Source organism: Lepus europaeus, chromosome 3 (assembly GCF_033115175.1).
Source record: "Lepus europaeus isolate LE1 chromosome 3, mLepTim1.pri, whole genome shotgun sequence".
Taxonomy (NCBI): domain Eukaryota; kingdom Metazoa; phylum Chordata; class Mammalia; order Lagomorpha; family Leporidae; genus Lepus; species Lepus europaeus.
The window spans coordinates 43269682-43290651 of NC_084829.1; the positions used below are offsets into that span (position 1 = coordinate 43269682).

At 56.4% G+C, this 20970-nt stretch overlaps 2 protein-coding genes across 3 annotated transcripts; one reads left to right on the forward strand and one right to left on the reverse strand.

Moving 5' to 3' along the window:
- Window positions 1–4470: 4470 nt before the first annotated feature.
- Window positions 4471–10045, forward strand: SLC22A7 (solute carrier family 22 member 7). Of its 2 annotated transcripts, XM_062187501.1 has the most exons (11): window positions 4471–4895; window positions 5474–5577; window positions 5704–5858; window positions 5982–6150; window positions 7175–7298; window positions 7595–7704; window positions 8054–8268; window positions 8474–8582; window positions 8701–8730; window positions 9195–9401; window positions 9769–10045. In XM_062187501.1, the coding sequence occupies exons 1-11, from the start codon at window positions 4503–4505 to the stop codon at window positions 9809–9811; spliced, it is 1659 nt and encodes a 552-aa protein (XP_062043485.1). In that variant the 5' UTR covers window positions 4471–4502; the 3' UTR covers window positions 9812–10045. The 2 variants fall into 2 exon arrangements, with proteins under 2 accessions (XP_062043485.1, XP_062043486.1); XM_062187502.1 differs by lacking the exon at window positions 8701–8730.
- Window positions 10046–10451: 406 nt separating this feature from the next.
- CRIP3 (cysteine rich protein 3) lies at window positions 10452–13650 on the reverse strand. The gene is made up of 8 exons (XM_062187503.1): window positions 13433–13650; window positions 12994–13088; window positions 12617–12674; window positions 12383–12514; window positions 11413–11484; window positions 11216–11310; window positions 11060–11117; window positions 10452–10895 (listed from the first exon to the last, which is right to left on the reverse strand). Exons 1-8 carry the CDS (start codon window positions 13473–13475, stop codon window positions 10834–10836), a joined length of 615 nt encoding a protein of 204 aa, XP_062043487.1. The 5' UTR covers window positions 13476–13650; the 3' UTR covers window positions 10452–10833.
- Window positions 13651–20970: the final 7320 nt, after the last annotated feature.

Genomic DNA, 20970 nt, shown 5'->3' on the forward strand with positions numbered 1-20970 from the left:
ATACATCCCCGCCTTCCCTGCGAACTTTCTGTGTTGTGTGTGTGTGTCATCTGAGCCCAAGGGTTTGGCTGGGAGACCGTGGACCCTCAGAGCTAAAAGTTCAGATCTACACATGCAAGAGTTGAGAAAGCATCTAAATGCCACCACCTAGAGCTGGTGCGGGGAGCGTGGCCCACTACCCCATGGGGACTCTGGTGTGGGGAACGGTGAGACTGACAGGGAGGTGGCTGCTTGTATGGACTTGTGGGCTGCTCTGCAGGTGCGAAGCTCTAGGCACAGCTCTGTGTGGGAAGGTGGGCTTGTCTGCGTCAGATCTGGGTCTGGCCCCTGCAGGAGGGGGTGGGGAGGTGCTGGCTGACCAGGAGCCTTGGTGTGCCGCGGTGCTGTCTGTTCCTTTTGCATTTTGAACTCCAGGATCGCTAGGAGTGAATCCTTTACTTGGTCAATACATAAACAATTTCTGCCCAGGCCAGGCCCTAGGCCACCCTGGGAGCGGGGTTGGAAAGTCCAGACTCCGAAGTCCTGCTCTCCTGCCGAGAAGGCCGAGAAGGCCGCTCGCTGCCATGTCCTCCTGGAGCGCCCTCCCCCCACCCGGCTCACCAGCCTTTGATGTGGCCCTGTATGCACTCACCTTCCTTCTAACTGAAAGCAGGACACCGTGGCAGTAAAAAGACAAATTCTGGGGCCAGCGCCGTGGCATAGTAGGCTAAGCATCCCATATGGAGGTCGGTTCGAGTCCCGGCTGCTCCTCTTCTGACCCAGCTCTCTGCTATGGCTTGGAAAGCAGTGGAAGATGGCCCAAGTCCTTGGGCCCCTTCACTCGCATGGGAGACCTGGAAGAAGCTGCTGGCTCCTGGCTTCGGATTGGCACAGCTCCAGCTGTTGTGGCCATCTGGGGAGTGAACCAATGGAAGGAAGACCTTTCTCTCTGTCTCTCCCTCTCACTGTCTGTAACTCAACCTCTCAAATAAATAAATAAAATCTTTAAAAAAAATGCAAATGTTGAAAGTACATGAAATAAGGCCGGTGCCGTGGCTCACTAGGCTAATCCTCCGCCTGCGGCGCTGGCACCCTGGGTTCTAGTCCCAGTCAGGGTGCCAGATTCTGTCCCGGTAGCTCCTCTTCCTGTCCAGCTCTTTGCTGTGGCCCGGGAAGGCAGTGGAGGATGGCCCAAGTGCTTGGGCCCTGTACCCGCATGGGAGACCAGGAGAGGCACCTGGCTCTTGGCTTTTGATCAGTGCGGTGCACCGGCAGCAGTGGCCATTGTGGGGTGAACCAACGGAAAAAGGAAGACCTTTCTCTCTGTCTCTCTTTCTCACTGTCAATTCTGCCTGCCAAAATAATAATAATAATAATAGCTATGGGGCCTGCACTGTGGCGTAGGAGGTTAAGTCTCCATTTGCAGCACCACCATCCCATATGGGCACTAGTTTGAGTCCCAGCTGCCCCTCTTCCGATCCAGCTCCCTGCTATAGCCTGAGACAGCAGTAGAAGATGGCCCAAGTGCGTGGGCTCCTGAACCTGCAAGGGAGACCTGGAAGAAGCTCCTGGCTTTGGATCCGTCCAGCTCCAGCCGTTGAGGCCATCTGGGGAGTGAACCAGTGGATAGAAGATCTTTCTCTCTGTGTTACTGCCTCTCAAATAAATAAATAAATAAATCTTTAAAAACTTTTTTTCCTCATCTTCCAAAACTACCAATTAGCAGTCACTTCTGATTTCCCCCAACCCGAGGCAATCACTAATCTACTTTCCTTCATTTTTTTAAAAAGATCTATTTACTGATTTGAAATACAATGAGGAGAGAGAGAGAGAGAGAGAGATCTTCTATCTGCTGGTTCACTCCAGAAACAGCAGCAACAGCTGAGGATGGGCCAGGCTCAAGCCAGGAACTCTGTCTAGGTCTCCCACGTGGGTGCACCATCCCAGGTGCAACAGCAAGGGAGCGGGATCAAGGCAGAGCAGCCTAGACTTGCACTGGTGCTCCTGTAGAGGGCGCCAGCGTCACAGGCGGCAGCTTGGCTCACTGGGACTCGGCTCTGGCCCCACCATGTACTGTCTGTAGATCCCTTTGCCCCATTTCCTGTACGTGAAGTCATGTAGCCTGTGGTCCTTGTGTGACTGCCTTCTTTCCCTTGACACATGTTTTCAAGGCACTTCCGTATTGTGGCCCTCATCACAACTTCCTTCCTTTCTGTTGCCACGTAATATTCTAGTAACAGCATGGATAGAGCGCATTTCCTTCATCTGTCCACCAGCTGAGGAAGTCCGTCTGCTCCCAGTCCAGGCCATTACAGATGGTGCTGCTGGCAGGATTCCTGTGCCAGTTTTTGTCTGGATGTTAGTTTTCATTGCTCTTGGAGCTATCCCATCCCAGGTGTGGGCTTATTGCATCATATGGTAGCAATGGGTAACCTTTTTTTTTTTTTTTAAGATTTATTCATCTATTTGAAAGTCAGAGCTAGAGAGAGAGAGAGAGAGAGAGAGAGTCATCTTTCATCTGTTGGTTCACTTTGCAGATGGCCACAATGGCCAGAGATGCACAGATCCAAAGCCAGGAGCCAGGAGCTTCTTCTGGGTCTCCCACGCGGGCGCAGGGGCCCAAGCACTTGGGTCATTTTCTACTGCTTTCCTAGGCCACAGTAGAGAACTGGATGGGAAGTGGAGCAGCCAGGACTCGAACCAGAGGCCATATGGGATGCTGACACTGCAGGCGGCTGCTTTACCCTCTATGCCACAGCACCGGCCCCGTAAGTAACATTTTGAGAAATCACCAAATGTTTCCAGGATGGCTACCCTGTTTTCCAATGAGGGGAGGAGTCTCGTGCTCCGTTTCATGGCACATAATACACCATGGCGGGAATGCACTATGGTCTGCTTAACCAGTTCCACACTGGTTTTTTAGTAGACTTTTTTCAACTTGTCATGACCATAAGTAATGCCGAACACCTTGGCTACAGCCTTTCCTTAATTCTGCAAATCTGATTATAGGAAAAGTCTCCAGAATCGATGAAATTTTATTTTATTTCTTAAGTTTTGCCCATTCCTTTGGGAGGCAGAGTTACAGAGAGAGGGAGAGAGAGAGAAAGAGACTTTCTATCTGCTGATTCACTCCCCAAAGGCCAGGCTGAAGCCAATAACCAAGAACTCCATTCAGGTCTTCCACACAGGTGTTGGGGCCCAGGACTTGGGCCACCTTCTGCTGCTTTCCTGGGTCATGATCAGGGAGCTGGATCAGAAGTGGAGCAGCCAGGACACTAACTGGCGTTCATATGGGATGCCAGCCCCACAGGCAGCAGCTTGACCCGCCATACACAATGCTGGCCCCATCTATCTATCTATGTCTATATGTAGAGATATAAATACAGGTATACATATAGGTAAGATTTGTTGTATTTATTTGAAGGCAGAGTGGCAGAGAGAGAGGGAGAGCCCCTCCATCTGCCAGTTTACTCCCCAAAAGGCCACAGTGGCTGGGACTGACTGGGCTAAAGTCAACAGTCAGAACTCCATCCAGGTCTCCACTGGGGAGGGTGGGAACCCAACCGTTTGTGGTCTGCCAGCATCTACACAGCAGGAAGCTGGATCAGAAGTGGAGCAGCCGGGGCTTGAACAGGCGTCCATATGGGCTGCCAGTGTTGCAGGTGGAGGCTCAACCTGCTGTACCACAGCGCCGGTCTCTCTGTCGCGCTTCTGACAAGGGGGCCGTGAATGAAATGAGTGGGAGGAACGGAGTGAGCAAAGCGAACTGGCCGCAGGCGTTGCGGCTTCCATAAGACAGGACCTTGGCAGCCCCCTCTCTTCGTAGGGGTCCTCTCAGGAGCTCCTGGGAAGAGTGGGCTGGGGCAGGTGGGATTTGTGTAAGGCAAGAGCCCCTGGGTAGAGCAGGGGTACAGTGAGTCTGGGTACAGGCTGCCCAGTGCGATTCCAGGGCATCAGCTGCAGGCATCGGCTAGGGAGAGCAGGAGGCCTCGTGGTCAGTGGGAGGAACCTTTCACCTGGTTAGAGTCCGGCCCTCAGACTTGGGGCCAGGCTGTGGCCATGGCTGCAGACAAGCAGAGCTGACCTAATGCCTCACAGGGCAAAAGGCATCCAGGGAGAGCTGGCATCACGTTCCAGGGACCTTTCTTCTTAGGGACCCCGGGAGCTTTGCTGACCAGGGGATTAGGGGTTCACCTACATACCCAGCTGCCCTATCGTGGTGGTCCAGGGCTCCCCCACTTGGTCCGAGTACCAATCAGTAAGAGCTGCAGGAGTCAGTGACCTCTGAACAGGGGGAAGCCCCTCCCCCAGGCACTGAGCCAGACAGGCTGTCCAGGGAGAGCTGGGCGGCTGGGCTGGGGAGGGCCTGCTCCCAGGGGGTTGGATTCTGGCTGCAGGCTCTCCACGCACCTGTCCATCTGCTTGCACTTCCAGAGTCCAGGGGTCCACGTGGTGAGCAGGGTGAGCAGTGCTTGCCGCTGTAGCAGGAGCCCGCGCCAGGCACGGTTTGGTGGGTGGGCAGCATGGGCTTTGAGGAGCTGCTGGAGCAAGTGGGCGGCTTCGGGCCCTTCCAGCTGCGGAATCTGGCCCTGCTGGCCCTGCCCCGAATTCTGCTGCCCCTGCACTTCCTCCTGCCCGTCTTCCTGGCTGCTGTGCCTGCCCACCGCTGCGCCCTGCCTGGCACACCTGCCAACCTCAGCTTCCAGGATGCGTGGCTGGATGCCTATCTGCCCCGGGAGGCTGACGGCACGTTCAGCTCCTGCCTCCGCTTCACCCACCCCCAGGCTGTCCCCAACATCACCCTGGGGAGAGAGGGACGCAGCCCTGGGGACCTGCAGGGCAACCGCTCCAGCGTGCCCTGCACCCAGGGCTGGGAGTACGACCGCTCGGAGTTCTCCTCCACCATTGCAACCGAGGTACTTGAGCTCCGCGGGTGAGGGACGTCTGTGGGGGCGGGGCCTTCACTGCCTTGGGTGGTCTCTGTGCGGGCGTCAGCTCCATCTGTCACCTCTAAGGGCCTCAGCTCACCCACGTGTAGATGGCGTGTGTGAATATAAAGCACCAGGCCCTTACACAGGAGTTGTTCTTCTTCCTGTTAATTGGGAAGTGGCTCCCAGAGAGCTGGAGCCAAGAATTCCGAAGGGCGCCTCTCCGGGAAGCGAAGCGGTGGTGGAGAAACAACCGAGCCCTCTCTTCCTCTCTCCTGGCCCCAGGCCTGTGGTTTACATAATCCACATGGGGGTGGGGGGCGCGGCGGGACTCCTGTGGTCACGGTCAAGGCCGTCCATGGGAAGAGGCTGAGGCTGCAGGACCAAGGAGGGGCAAAATCTCACACCCCTCAAGCCAAGGCAAAGACTTTGGGGATGTACTGCCAGACAAGGAGATTGCGGAATGGTACAGTCTGTGTAGAAGGCCCCAGAGACTGGAGGGGAGGGGCTGGGGGCGGGGGGAGAGAGGCGGGTGCCCACGGAGCCCCTTCCCGCCTGTCTTGCAGTGGGACCTCGTGTGTGAGCAGAAAGGTCTGAGCAGGGCTGCATCCACCTTCTTCTTCGTCGGCGTGCTGGTGGGGGCTGTGGCCTTTGGATACCTGTCTGACAGGTGGAGTGAGGTGTGGGGCCAACCAGGGAGCAGGCTTGGGGGATCCCCTCCCATCGGGCCTGGTCTGCCCCGGGGCTTTAGAACCTCCACTTCGCAGGGAGCTGAGCTGAGTTGAGCTCTTTGCAGGTTTGGGCGGCGGCGCCTGCTGCTGGTGGCCTATGTGAGTGCCCTGGTGCTGGGCCTGGCCTCTGTAGCCTCCGTCAGCTATGTCATGTTCGCCATCACGCGCACGCTCACTGGCTCAGCCCTGGCTGGCTTCACCATCATCGTGATGCCCCTGGGTGAGGCAGGCAAGGGGCAGGCAGGGCGGGGAGGCCTGGAGGGAGGCACTGGTCAGGGTGAGACTGAGCCCATCTGTCCCTCACTACCTGTCTTCCTGTCTCTGACCCCGGCCCTGGGCACAGAGCTGGAGTGGCTGGACGTGGAGCACCGCATTGTGGCAGGCGTCCTTAGCAGCACCTTCTGGACAGGAGGCGTGATGCTGCTGGCACTGGTCGGGTACCTGATCCGGGACTGGCGATGGCTTCTGCTGGCTGTCACCCTGCCTTTAGCCCCAGGCATTCTCAGCCTCTGGTGAGGGCTGGGGTGGGGGGGGAAGCTGGGCAGTGGGGGACACAAGAAGGCAGGGAGAGAATTCACTGGAGGCTGGAATTCAGAGACACAGGCGGAGGGAAGAAGGGAAAGAGATACAGAGTCGGTGGCCAAGAGGGGGAAAGAGGTAGAGAAACAGATAAATGCTGACAGATGATGGAGAGACTGGCAGGGAAAAGAACAGACAAAAGATGGCATGGCCACTGAAAAACAGAGAACAAGGCGTGGGCTCCCTGGGGAGCAGCAGGTGATGGCCCAAGCACTTAGGTGCCTGCCACCCACGTGGGAGTCTTGGATTGAGTTCCTGCAGCTTGGCCCAGCGCGGGCCACCGGAGGCTTCTGGGAAGTGAACTAGTGGATAGGAGCTTTCTGTCTGTCTGCTTCTGTTCTCCACCTTTCAAACAAATACAAACTAAAGAAAAAAAAAAAAAACCACAGAGAACAAGATATAAAGAGATGCAGAGACAGAGACAGAACTGAACGGTAGATTCAGAGGGAGAGGGGTAGCCGCGTGCAGCAGGAGAGGCTAGACAGTGGGAGACTGGAGACACAGACCGAGCACTGGCTGAAGCCGGCCACCTGCAGGGGGTGGGAGGCCCGGCTGGCTGGCTGGGTGTTTCATTGCCTCTCAAACCCAAACTCATTTGGATGGCCCCTCTGGCTATGGCAGTCAGTCCCTCTGTCATTCTGCGCCCTCCTGCTGCCCACCTGCAGAGAGGCCGCCCACCTGCAGAGAGGCCTGGGGCTGGTGCTGGGAGCTGAGGTCTCCAGGGCGTGACCAATTCAGCTGAGGAGTGAGGGGCCTCTCTGGCGCTGGGGTGCTTGGACCTGGGCAAGGGGGTGTGGGAGGATGCAGGCCTGGGGAGGGGATGGTGCTGGGGGCTGAGGGGACTGTGGGAGCAGGAGCATGGAGGTCGCCAGCGTGCAGCGTGTCTGGGGGAGAGGGGGTGCGGTGTGGGGCACGGACTCTCCAGCCGAAAGCCCCCCACCTCCACCTGTCCCGTAGGTGGGTGCCGGAGTCTGCACGCTGGCTTCTGACCCAGGGCCGAGTGGAGGAGGCTCAGCGGTACCTGCTCCGCTGTGCCAGGCTCAACGGCCGACCCGTGCCTCAGGACGGTCTGAGCAGAGAGGTGAGGGAGGACACGTGTGTGTGTGTGCGCGTGTGTGTCACGGTTGAAGGAGCTTCGTCCAGCACTACTTCCTCTTTGGGCCCATCATAGGTGGCAGGAAAAGCTCCCCTCTTTCAGTGCCCCCCCACCTGGCTCTGGTGGGCCACACCCTTCACTCAGGGCCACCCTTCTCCGTGCCCGTGTGCACGTCCACGGCTAGCACAAGAGGCGAGGAACAGAGAGACAGGGCACAGTCTGTCCTGCTGGGACCACGGAGCCTACTCTGATGTCACAACCCCATGCCCTCTCCCCACCAGGCCCTGAGCGAAGTGGCCGCTAGGGAACGGGTGGTCCGCAGACCCTCATACTTTGACCTGTTCCGCACGCCCAGGATCCGGCACATCTCCCTGTGCTGCATGGTGGTGTGGTAAGGAGGGCGGGCCTAGGTTGGCGGCCTGGGGATGATGGCGGGGGAAGGGCAGACTCCAAGAGGGTGCTGGGCAGGGAGGGAGGAGGGCGAGGGACGAATGTGACAGTGGAGGGCAGGAGGACCTTTGGCTGGGAGAGGCCAGAGAATGGAGCCATACCCTGTGTCAAGGCTGCTTCGAGGGTCTGGGTAGGAGCCATGTGGTCACCGGTGCGCATGCGGCAGGCCCAAGAGGGGATTACGGTGGTGGGGCGGGGGTCCGCCCTCTGATAGGTCAGGTCTTCCTGGGAAGAGAGGACACAGCCGGGCGGGAAGGAGGGCTCCCTGGTGGCACTGCGACGCCTTTCAGGTTTGGCGTGAACTTCTCCTATTACGGCCAGAGTCTGGCTGTGTCGGGGCTGGGGCTGAACGTGTATCAGACGCAGCTGCTGTTCGGGGCGGTGGAGCTGCCCTCCAAGCTCCTGGTCTACCTGTCAGTGCGCCACGCCGGACGCCGCCTCACGCAGGCCGGGACGCTGCTGGGCGCGGCCCTGGCCCTGGGCATCAGACTGCTGGTGGCCTCCGGTGAGCTCGGCCCCGAGGGCCCCGCCCACCCGGGAGCCCGGCCCCGGAACACGCCCCCTCCCGGAGACCCCGCCCTTGCCCGGGGAGCTCCGGTCTCGGCCGCTGAGTTCGGGCCATTCCGGGGACCCCGCCTCCGATCCAGGGGTGGGGGGGCTCCGGCTCTCGCTCAAGGCCCTCCCACTTCCCCGAACCCCTCTTCCTCCAGAGAGGAGCTCCTGGAGCACCGCCCTAGCGGTGATGGGCAAGGGTTTCTCTGAAGCCGCTTTCACTACCGCCTACCTGTTCACTTCGGAGTTGTACCCCACGGTGCTCAGGTGAGGGGCTGGGTCTCCAGGCGACCGACCTTGGGGGCGGGGCTTGCTAATCACGTGTCCTAAGCAACAACGGCGCGCATACACACCGCTTCTCTCCCATACTTACACCATGCTGCAGAGAGAATGAGGGCCTGCTGTTTACCCACAGGTAAGAGAAGGTGGGGCATTTTATCTCTGCTGAGCGACCCTGAGCCTAGGGGGACGACCTCTCTGGGCCCTCTTTGGAAGGAAATAGTCCCAAGATGCCCGGTGCTGCCCACCGCATCCCAGTGACCACCAGCCTTGGCGGGGGGTGTCAGCTGCTGGTGGGTGGGGGGTGGCACCTGCTGCGTTGCTGGTTATGGTTCCAAGGACTCGAGTCCCCGCCAACAGCACGGGAGGGCCGGCAGCAGCTGCTGGCCCTCTCCCTTCCACATCACCCTTTCCCAGTTCCTTTCTTTCAGTGGTACTGATGGGTACTGCGTCAGAACGGGGGCCCCAGACTCTGGTGGCTGCTGGGAGTGGGTGGGAAGATGGACTGAAGGCAGCCTTAGCGCTCTCTGCTGTCTGGGGACGAGAAGCCTCCAGGTAGGTATGCTCCCCAACTGCCTCCCTCGTCCTCTCTCTGAGCAGACAGACAGGAATGGGGCTGACTGCGCTGGTGGGCCGGCTGGGGGGCTCTCTGGCCCCACTGGCAGCCTTGCTGGATGGAGTGTGGCTGCCGCTGCCCAAGCTTGCGTACGGGGGCATAGCCCTGCTGGCTGCCTGCACCGCCCTCCTGCTGCCAGAGACCAGGCGGGCACAGCTGCCAGAGACCATCCAGGATGTGGAGAGAAAAAGGTGTGTGCACAGGACTGTGTGTGTGTGAGCACACGCGTGTGGGTGCAGGTGCCCGGCTGCCTGGCACACTTAGGGTTCAGAGAAGACGGCTCAACTGCCCTCGTGTACTTGGTGCACATACGTGAGTGTGCAGGAGTGTGCCAGGTGCGTGCATAAGTGTGCAAGTGCACAGATGCCCAAGGTGCAGGGAGCGATGTATGTGCACACACTCAGCATGCATGCATGTGAGTCACTTGTGCAAGTACATTGGTATTCTAGAAGCTGGGGAGAGCCCTGGGCCAGGCCTGATGGGCAAGCTGGGGTGGCAGGTTCAAGGGCTACACCCCACCGCTGCTCGTGATGCCTTCTTCCCTGGTGCCCTGTCCAGTCTTCAGGATGAAGAGATGGCCATGAAGCAGGTGCAGACCTGAGTGGGACTGGGGACAGCCCCACGCAGCAGCTCAGCAGCAGGGGCAGGAGAGCAGCGGGCAGGCCCTGTGACCAGGGCCACAGGTGTCGAACCCTCTGCCTCATGGCGGAGTTGCCACTGGTGCCTTCCCCAATGCTCATCCAGCCTTGACCATTTCGCCTCCAGCACAAGGCAACATCCGAGAGCTCCTGGGTGTCCCTCGCGTGGCTGGGGGCCAGATTCTGGAAATAAAGGCAGCCCCTGGATTGGCGCAACAGGGAGGAGCTTTGGGACGGGCCCTGGGTGGGAAGCCATTGAACGAATGTGCCCTGGGCTCCGAGTCCAGCTTTGCCAGTGATGTGCTGTGTGACCTTGGGAAGGTGGCTTGCCCTCTCTGGGATTCCTGTAGCTCATCTCCCAAACGGATAAGAAGGCCTCTTTGCAGACCTTACCGCAGGGTCTGCTGTCAGGCCCACACGAGATGCTGAACAGGGCACTTCTGGAGATGGTAAAGAAGGGGCTGTACTGTGATGACTTCTGGGAACCAGTGGGGCCGCCGGACGTGCTATTTACTGGGTGGTGCTAGGGGCTGCCGGCTGCCAGGGCCAGGGGACCAGGAGAAGAGAATCCTCTGTTCCCATGATTGGCCCCGCTGGCTCCCAGGCAGGCAGTGCACCCCCAACCTCTGGGCCCTAAGAAGACGCGAAGGCGTGGGAGCAGAGATTTTATTGCAGAAGACAGAGGCCGAGGCTCAAGAAAACATAGTTGGATGAGTGCCTTGACGCTCCAGAACTTACTGAGAAAGGAACTGGGAGGGTCAGGAGGCCACCCTCCACGATGGGGTGGCCTGTGTCCCCTGCCCAGCTAGGAACACGAAAGGGAAGAATTGGCAGACAAAGTCTGGACTCCCTGGTCTACCCCGGGGTGGAGCCCACACCCAGGCCTCCGGGGTCCGTCTTCCCCCAAGGCTGGGGCACTGGAGAGCTCTGTAGCTCCCACGGGACCACTGAGGGGTTGGGGGAAGGCCGAGGCAGGGTGAGGGTCTCATTTGGATTTTACGTCCACAGGGTCATAGACGTAGCAGCCCACATCACCGATGTTCACGCCTGAGGGAGAGAGCCCTGTCACCAAGGGCCTGGGGCCCCCGGGCATCGCGTCGAGTGCTGAGGGGAATTGGGAGGGGCCTGGGGTATGTCTGACCACCCAGGAAGTTGTCCACGCGTCCCCACGGACTGTACACGTGCCCAGTGTCTGGGGCGGGGCTGCTCACCTTTGGGGCCAAACAGGTAGCCGTAGCAGGGGATGTGGCAGTAGGGGACGCCGTCGTGCTAGGACACGGAGAGAAAGAGAGCTGTCTGGGCCTGGCGGTCTCTCCAGCTGCAGCCCACCACCTGCCGGCACAGCTGCCCACCCCTGTCCTGCTCACCTCGGCGTGACTCCCGGCCGTCAGGGTCTTCCGGCAGCGCTGGCACCGCAGACAGGGTCGGTGCCAATTTCTGCCCAAAGACATCACCTTCTCAGCTGGCGGTGGAGGGAAGCGGTGGTTCTGTTCCAGGGGCAGAGCAGGGAGACCGGCCCGCCTGGCCTAGCCTCCCCTCCCCCAGGCTGTCCATTGTCACTTACCAAAATAGACGGGCTCCCCACAGCCAGGGCACAGCGAGGTCTCCCCCGTGAACATCTTCATGTGGGGAGGGCCTTTAAGGGGAAGAGGCCTTGGCTGGGGCTGGGGTGGGGGCCAGCACCTAGGCAGGGCCCACCAGCCGCACACACTTGGCTGCACACGGCACCGGCCTCTTTCTACAGCCCTGCTCCACTCATGGCCCCCCACCCAGCCAAGTATGCCTTCCTTGGGCCGCTGCCTCCTGTTCCACCCCTCCTGGTGCTGGGGACCCCCTGCCTCCTGTTCCACCCCTTCTGGTGCTGGGGACCCCCTGCCTCCTGTTCCACCCCTCCTGGTGCTGGGGACCCCCTGCCTCCTGTTCCACCCCTACTGGTGCTAGGGACCACCTGCCTCCTGTTCCACCCCTCCTGGTGCTAGGGACCACCTGCTTCCTTATTCTCCCAGGCACTCAGGTGCCCACCGGTCCAACCCTACCAGCAACTCAATCCTCAGGAAACCTGAGCTGATATAGGAGCTGGCCAGGGCAGGGGTGTCAGGTGTTGGGAAGTACGGTGTCACTGCCCACTCCAAAGGACCGGAGAGAGAAGCTGAACCCATCCTGATGACCCCTCCCCCGCAAGTCATTCCTTCCATGGCCCTGGCCTGGGAGAGGCCTGACTTCTAGCCCCACTTTGCCTCTCGCTGGCTGTGTGACTGCACAGGGCCACTTGTCCTTGCTGTTCCTCAGTTTCCTCACCTGCAAAATGGGGGTGACATGCCACCTGTCTTAGCCCGGCAGCTGACAAGGGGGCGACATTAGAACACGAGGGGCCGGGGGTACAGAAGAGTTTTCCAGGAATAAAGTTGTAGGACCGCACAGCAGGGGGCTGGGGCAGAAAACTGCCACCTGGCCCCACCCCCACTGCAGCCCAGGGGAGGGGAGGAGGAGGAGGGGGAAGAGGAGGAGCAGCAGCTGAGGCGCAGCCCCCTTACTTTTCTTGCCTTGCGGGAGGCCTGTCCTTGGCCTGGGAGGGCTGAAGCTGCTGGGGCTGAGGGGTGTGGCGCTGGCAGGGGTGGGAGCGGGCGGGTTGTAGAGGTACGAGCCCACACCACCAATGTTCACCCCTGCAGAGAGAACAGGGAAGGCAGGCTGAAGCTCGCCCCTGCCAGCCCACCTGGAGGGTTCTGCTGCCCCGGCCCCTTCCCCCCTTCCCGGCTGGTACTCACCCCTGGGTCCGAAGAGAGCCCCGTAGCATGGCTTGTGACAGTATGGCCTCCCATTGTGCTGGGCACATGCAGAAGAAAGCAGGTGGCTCAGAGCCTTCCCCGAGGCAGGCTGCCAAGTGTCCACCGCTGGCTGGGCTGGCATGCTGGAGCTACCTCGGTGGTCCCGGGAGGAAGGGCGAGGACGGCCAGGAGGCTGTGCTGCTCTCCCCCTCCCCCTCCCCCATGCCAGGGGGCCACAGCACTACGCAGGCTCCCCAGATCCCACCAGCTGGGTGGCCATGGGCTTGGCTGCTGAGGGTTGCCTTGTGGCAAGACCCCAAGGCAGAAATTCCGGGATCTGGTGACACACACGACTGTGTCCCCTGGCCAGGCCTCACCTCTGCATGCCCGCCAGGGGACAGGACGCTGTGGCAGCGCTCACATTTCAGGCAGAAGCGGTGCCAGTTCTTGCCCAGGGAGCTCACCTTCTCAGCTGTAGGGGACAAGGTGGGACCAGCCCGTGAGGAGCCTGTTTTGGCTGGGGGCGCCCTCTTCCCCCTCCCAGCCCTCTGGGGGACCCAGACCAGCCTGGTTTGCTCCCTGGAGACAACTAAGGGTTGTCTGCAGCTGAGGCTGCATCCTACCCCCGTGCCATGCGGCTCCCAGAGCTCTGGGAAGCAAGGACAGGACCTGAGTGGGAGCAGGTAGGGGTGCGGTGACCACGTCCCTCTACAGGCGGAAAGGGGTGTGTGGGGTCACCTCGAGGCCAGCCCTCTCCCCAGGGAACCTGGCGGCAGGCTCGCCCCATCTTCCCCACCTCCTCAGCTCATTCCTCACCGAAGAACACAGGTTGCTGGCAACGCGGGCAAGTCCAGCTCATGGTTCCGCTCCGGGCGGCCGGCGCGGCACACAGCAGGTACCGCGGCGGGGCTCCGTTCCGCCGGTCCCGCTGGTTCCGCCCAGCGCTCACCTCGGAGTCCCACTGGGCTGAGTCGGCGGCTCCAAGGCGCTCATTGGCCGCCGGACTCTGAGAACCTGCCCACCCCGGGGAGAGGGTGCGGGGCACGTAGGCGACTCCACAACTCCTTCACAGGACTCTGAAGCCTGGCGACCCCTGGGGAGGAGCCAGGGTCCTGCAGCCGAGTGGCCGGGGAGCGACGCAGGCGCCGGGGTGGGTGGCACTGGTTTCTGTGTTGGTGCGGACAGAGCAGGCGCTCACCGTGCAGACGGCCGGGAAAGCGAAGGGACAGCCTTTGGAATGGTTTGATTCCACCTCGGCCTAGCTAGGTAGCGGCTGAGAGCAGCGGATTCTGGAACCTGTCTCTGCTACTGACTCTCGGGCTCCAGGCGAATTTTTATTTTGCTTCCTGCACCAAGGCCTTTTATTTGTATGTATTACATCCCTGGAGGGGTGGGGGGACCCCGGGTTTTCCCTCTCGTGTTGTGTTTTCATCCGGCTTCTTCGTGGCCCAGGATGCCCGCTGTGGTTGTCGGTACAATGGAACTGAACTGACAGGATGGGGGCAGATTATTCTGCCACTTTTCTAGATCTTTCGGTTGCACATCAAGCCGATCACCCCACACTTGTTTACCGTGCCTGCGAAGTTCACAACGATTTTCCCAGCTCTGTGATCACTGATGATTTCAACTTTGCCAAGGTCCCCACGCTGCCTCCTTACAGTTAGAAACCTGACAAGGACGTAACAGCAGGTGTAACAGGAACCTGACAGTTGTCTCTCTTTTCTGCACTGTTGATGCGCATGAGAGCGCCAGCCAGGACACTCACGGGCACCATTCTGGCAGCAGGGGAAGATGGCGAAGGTGGACAGAGGAAGGGAGGGACAAGAGCCTGGAGCTACGGCACTGCTTCCGTAGCTATCATGAAGCCAGTCACTACCTCACAGGACTGCTAGGAGAATCAGATGAGCTGATACATGTGCAGTGCCCACACAGCACCTGGCACATCAGTGCTGTCAAAGCGATGGCTGTCGCTCTGGTGGGCCCCTCAGTGACCTCAAGACTCTCAGTTTGCACCTAAAGTTGTAATGCTTATTAAATTTGAAAGTGTGATTTAAATACCAATCACGTTTCTATTTTAGTTAAAGATTTTTTTTTTTAAATTTTTAATTTTCTACTTGAGATATAGTGAGAGCACGCTCCCCAAATGCCTGCAACAGCTAGCGCTGGAAAAGGCTGAAGCTGGGAGCAGAAGGCCGTGCAGGTCTCACGTGGGTGGCAGGAGCCCAGTGACTTGAGCCACCACCACTGCCTCTGGAGGTCTGCATTAACGGGGTTGGAGCTACGGTCAGGAGTGAAGCCAGGTATTAAATCCAGCCATTATGTTAACGCATTTTAAACACTAGGCCAAATGTCTCCCCCAAGATATAAAAATATTTGTTAAAGGTAGTGCACAGTGCTACGGAGGACATGTCAAGAAATTAAACCCACAGAGTGAGAGAAAATACTGGAAATTCATAATCATAGACCTGCTAAGGATCTAGTAACCAGAATACATACCTCGGAGCAGGCGTTTTGGCACAGTGGTCAAGCTGTGGCTCAGGGCACCTGCATCCCATGTTGGAGTGCCTGGCTCCTCTGCTTCTGGTCCAGGTTCCTGCTAATGTCCATTCTGGGATGCAGCAAGTGATTGGGTCTTGCCACCCACATGTGAGACCAAGGCCTGGCCCAGCCCTGGGCGTTGCAGGCATTTGGGGAGTGAACCAGCAGACTGAAGATCTCTCTTAGTCTTTTAAATAAAATGAAAACGAAAATTTTTTTTAAAAGGATGGAAGTTAACAATTTCGTTAAAAAAAAAAAGACATGAAAACATGTCCATACAAAAATGTATGCATGTGGGGGCTGGCTTCATGGTGCAGTGGGTTAAACCATAGCCTGCAACGCCAGCATCCCAAGTTCCTGCTCCTCTGCTTCCGATCCAGCTACCTGCTAATGTGCCTGGGAAAGCAGCAGATGATGGCTGAAGCAATTGGGTCCCTGCCACCTATGTGGGAGACCTGGATGGAGGTCTAGTTTCCTGGCATCAGACTGGAGCAGGCGTTTTGGCACAGTGGTCAAGCTGTGGCTCAGGGCACCTGCATCCCATGTTGGAGTGCCTGGCTCCTCTGCTTCTGGTCCAGGTTCCTGCTAATGTCCATTCTGGGATGCAGCAAGTGATTGGGTCCTGCCACCCACATGTGAGACCAAGGCCTGGCCCAGCCCTGGGCGTTGCAGACATCTGGGGAGTGAACCTGCAAATGGAAGCACACACACACTCTCTCTCTGTTACTCTGTCAAATAGATAAATCTTTTTTTTTTTTTTAATGAGGAAAGGGACCAAATATGGTCATAAAGGAAATGACTCGCTCTTGGCCACTATGTTTACAGAATAACCCTCACCACGTAAGGCTACCTCCCCTGTTGACTCCTGTGCAGAGGAGGGGAACATGTAGATTGGCAGGCTGATTTTACCAATATGCTCTCAACAAGCAATTATAGGTACCTTCTAGTTTTGTTACTTTTACAGGATGGATAGAGGCCCTTTTGACCCGAACGGAGAAAGCACACAAGGTGCTTAAAGCCATGTTGAAAGACATCGTTGGCTGGTGCTGTGGCTTAACAGGCTAATCTTCCGCCTTGCGGCACCGGCACACCGGGTTCTAGTCCCAGTTGGGGTGCCGGATTCTATCCCGGTTGCCCCTCTTCCAGGCCAGCTCTCTGCTATGGCCCCGGAAGGCAGTGGAGGATGGCCCAAGTGCTTGGGCCCTGCACCCGCACGGGAGACCAGGAGAAGCACCTGGCTCCTGGCTTTGGATCAGTGCGATGTGCCGGCCGCAGCGGCCATTGGAGGGTGAACCAACAGCAAAAAGGAAGACCTTTCTCTCTGTCTCTCTCTCTCACTATCCACTCTGTCAAAAAGGAAAAAAAAGAAAAAAAAAAAGAAAGACATCGTGCCATGCTTTGGACTCCCACGGTCACTCCAGAGTGACAATGGATCTTCATTTCTATCTAAAAGAACCCAGCAGAACCCAGCAGCTTCTGAGAATAATGACGACCATGCAGGAGACACTGAGGATGGTGGTGACTGAAAGAGATCCAGCTCGTGAACTCACTAGATGAGATAGGCAGAGACTTCCAGACCGAGAACAGGCAGGGTCTGCGCCCCTAATCAGCAGGAAGTAGCTACAGAAGATGGTGACTTGACGCCCATCAACATCCTCTTAAGATTAAGGTCTGGAGTCTCTGAGGGGGGAATGAAGTAGGCAGGCATACAGGTTAAAATTGTTAGATTTGTGAACTGGAAGACCACACCTTCACCACGCCCCTTTGTGGCCTCATGCCCCTACCTGATGCCTTTGCCACACCCCTGTGTGGCCTCATTCCCTTACCTGGCCACACCTAGGTGCCCACCAGCCAATCAGGTTAATTAACTACTCCCCTTTGGAAATGGGTTAAAAGCCGGGCCACAGTGTGACCCGGCCTGCTCTTTTTCCCTGGCCTCTTACTAGGAAGGGGGCTTGCTGTAGCCCTGCGCCTCCAGGGCCCATGGCCTTCAGGCCATGTGCTCTAGGCTTCCTGGCTTAGATGCTCTTCCACGTGGCTGGTTCCTGATGCTCAGTATGAACCCCTATTTACCTCTGTCTCTTAAATAAAGCTCTCACTCTCCTATGCATCTTTCTCACTAAATAAAAGTTTAAAACATACCATGCTGCCTTGTTTATCTGTGCCAGTATTTAGAATTCTTCTCTAAATATTAGGCAAGAACCCTCTTGGGCTTATTAATGTCGAGGATTTAGTAATAAGCCCGTGGTGAAATCGTAAGGCATCCCAAATTCTGGTAGCACATGTGGCACCCCAGATAGCATTTCTAGGGAACTTTAAGGGGCCACATTTCAGTGTGAATTTTAGGGGGTCTTCGATTTCACAAGCACTCCAACATGGGCTGTGTTAAATGCCTGCTCCCAAGATCATTAGTTTTAGAACTTTTTCTCAAAGGGATTTTTATCTTTTTTAAAAAAAGATTTATATTTATTTGAAAGGCAGAGAGAAGGGGGAGACAGAGAAAGAGATCTCCATCCTCTGGTTCACCATTCAAATGGCCACAACAGCCACTGCTGAGCCAGGCTGAACCCAGGAGCCAGGAGCTCCATCTGGGTCTTCCAGGTGGGTGGCAGGGGCCCAAGCACTTGGGCCAGCTTCTGCTGCCTTCCCAGGTGCACTAGCAGGGACCTGCATGGGAAGCAGAGCAGCTGGGGATGCATTGCAGGTGGCCACTTGGCCTCTCACACCACAATGCCAGCCCATAGGAAGGCTGATTTCACCTTCCCAGTCCTATCCCCTCAGAACTTCCAGGACACACCAAATAACCCTTTCCCAAGGATCCCTGGTGCCTTCTGCTCTGGGTCACTTTGTACTTTCCTCATCTCACTAGGCAGGTCTTCCATCCCCCAGCACACAGCACAGAGTACAGCACAAATAAACAAATCCAATTGCAGGCACAACAAATCACAACATTCTACTTTTCTTCCTTGCCTGGTTTCCTTTATTCTGGTGCTATAAAAGAGCCTTTGTGATGAATGCTAACAGAGAAAATGAGCACTTCTTGGAGGAATGCGTTTGCATTCACTGATGGGGGCTGTTTTAAAGAATAGATGGCCTGACTAAAGCCTCTGATAATTTACCAAATCCCACACAAATGGAGAAGACTAGCTGAGTGAGGTGTAATTGTCTAGGTGTAATCTGTTTCATCTCCCATAGGAAGCAGTCGCTGTCTCAGAAAGAGGACTCTTCCCTTGGTGCCCCCTGCACGCTGGCCTTCACAGACCTGTCACAGTGTCTACAAGAGTGTGCTCGTTTACTTGTTTGACCTTCTCCCATGGACAGGGTTGGACCTGCCCAACCCTGTGTATCTCTAGCACCGAATGCAGTCAGCAAATCACTAAATGACAGCTCCTGCTGTTATTCAAGTCTCCCAGCAACACTTTTGACTTCATGTTGTCAAGCTGTGCTATGAGGTACATATGCTGAGATTGTTACTTGATTGATGAATTTATCTCTTGATTATTGTCAGGAAGGCTGAAGATACAAGCTTTCCAACTCTAGGGGAGTGAATGGCAGTGGGAGAATGACTTCAAGCCCTGCGAGGGCTCTCACAAGGAAGAGGCAGGAAGGGCACTAGGCCCTATCCAGACCCCTGGAGAGAGGTCACAGGGAGGCAGATTTGGATTCAGTTCAAGAAAGAACCTTCTAACATACAGAGACCAAATTGGAGTGGCCACTTAAGACAGCAGTGAACTTCCTGTCCCTAGATATGTTATCAGCAATGCTCGAACAGACCACTGATTCTCAGTGTTACAGAAGGGATGCAAGCATTGTATGCAGACAGAATTTTAAAGTCTCTTCACAGTACACGATTCTGTGACTCCATTCCCAAAGAGGAGTTTGAAACTTGTGTTAGCGAAAGAGCATTGTTAAAACAGCACAGCCACCAGCTATGGAGTGCCAGTCATGGCACTGTACCTGTTCTGATACAGCAATCTGATAAGGGGTAGAAATGTTACATCACCAACTGTACGGAGAAGCAGCTTGGAATGTTTAAGAAGCTTGCTCAACATCATACAGATCCAAGCATTCTTACTCATATGGGTGCTGGTTTGAGTCCCAGCTGCTCCACTTCCAATCCAGCTCCCTGATAATGTGCCTAGGAAAGCAGTAGAAGATGGCCCAAGTCCTTTGGCCCCTGCACCCGTGTGGGAGACCCAGAAGAGGCTCCTGGCTCCTGGCCTCAGATTAGCCCAGCTCCAACTGTTACAGCCATTTGGGGAGTGAACCAGAGGATAGAAGACCTCTCTCTCTGCCTTTCAAATATATATATAATATATATATATATATATATATATATATATATATATATATTTAAAGGCTGTCTCTTTTCTGAGAATCCATTTCCCCAATATCTTGACCTTATCAGTTCCTGCCTAACCCCAGGTCCCCTCATTTACTCAATACCAGGCTACTGGCCCCAGGCACTTTCTCCTATAGCATCATCCTCTGCTGATGGGCAGAGGGGACACAATCTGTGACAGCTTTCTTTTCCCTGAGTGCTGATCCAAATGAGGGGGAAAAAACAGAGGCCCACGCATCACCTTTCTCATTGATAAAGGCTGGGCTGTAGATTAGTGAGACAATCAAACAGGTCTTCCTGCCCATCTCCTCTACCACAGCCTAGGCTTTTTTTTTTTTTTTTAAAGATGTGTTTATTTGAGTGGTAGAGTTAGAGAGAGAGGTCTTCCATCTGCTGGTTCATTCCCCAAATGGCTGCAACAGCTCCCAAGCCAAGAGCCAGGAGCTTCTTCCGGGTCTCCCACGCTGCTGCAGGGGCTCAACGAGTTGAGCCATATTCCACTGCTTTCCCAGACACATTAGCAGGGAGCTGGATCAGAAGTGGAGCAGCCAGAACTTGAACCGGTGCCCATGTGGGATGCCAGTGCCATAGGCGGGTGTTTAACCTACTACACCACAGTGCTAGCCTGTCTGGCTGTTTGATTTGTGAGCTCCATGAGGGCAGGAACCAGGGCTACCTTGCCAGTTATTGTGTATCTTTCTAGTGTCTTCCTTGCTCAATTTCTAGCACATACTGCTCAACAAATGCTTGTTGGTGAATCAATGTTGTATGTTAGACACAAATCCCCTTCATAGGTACGTAGATGAGTGCTGGTGGAATAAACTGGGACTGACAGAGCTCGAGAGCTGCTAGTAATGAAAGCCCTGGAGAAGGGAAAGTTCAGCTGCCTAAGGTCTCAGAATTTTTTTTTTTTTAATGATTTATTTATTTGAAACAGAGTGGAGGGGTGGGGGTGAGGCAGGGAGGAGAGAGAGAGAGATACAGGTATCTTCCACCTCTTTGTTCACTCCCCAAATGCCTGCAACAGTTGGGAGCTAGGCCAGGCAGAACCCAGGAGCCAGAAACTCCACCCACGTGGGTGGCAGGCACCCGCGTAATTTGGCCATCTTCCACTGCTTTCACTCGTGCATTAGCTGGATCAGAAGTGGAGCAGCCAGGACTCAGACTGGCATTCACGGAATGCCTGCACTGCAGGCCTCAGCTTAACTCACTGCACCACAAGGCTGCAACTGTGCCCACCACCCCATTTTCTTCATTTTCTTTTTAGTTTGAGAAGCAGAGAGACAGACAGACAGAGAGACTATTTTCTGGTTCACTTCCCAGATGTCCACAAAAGCTAGGGTTAGGCTAGGGCCAAAGCTGGGAGCTGGGAACTCAATTTGGCTCTCCCTGGAGGGTGGCAGGAACCCAATTACTTGAGAGCCATCAGCTATCAGTCTGCACTACTGTTGGCACTAGCAGGAAGCTAGAGTTA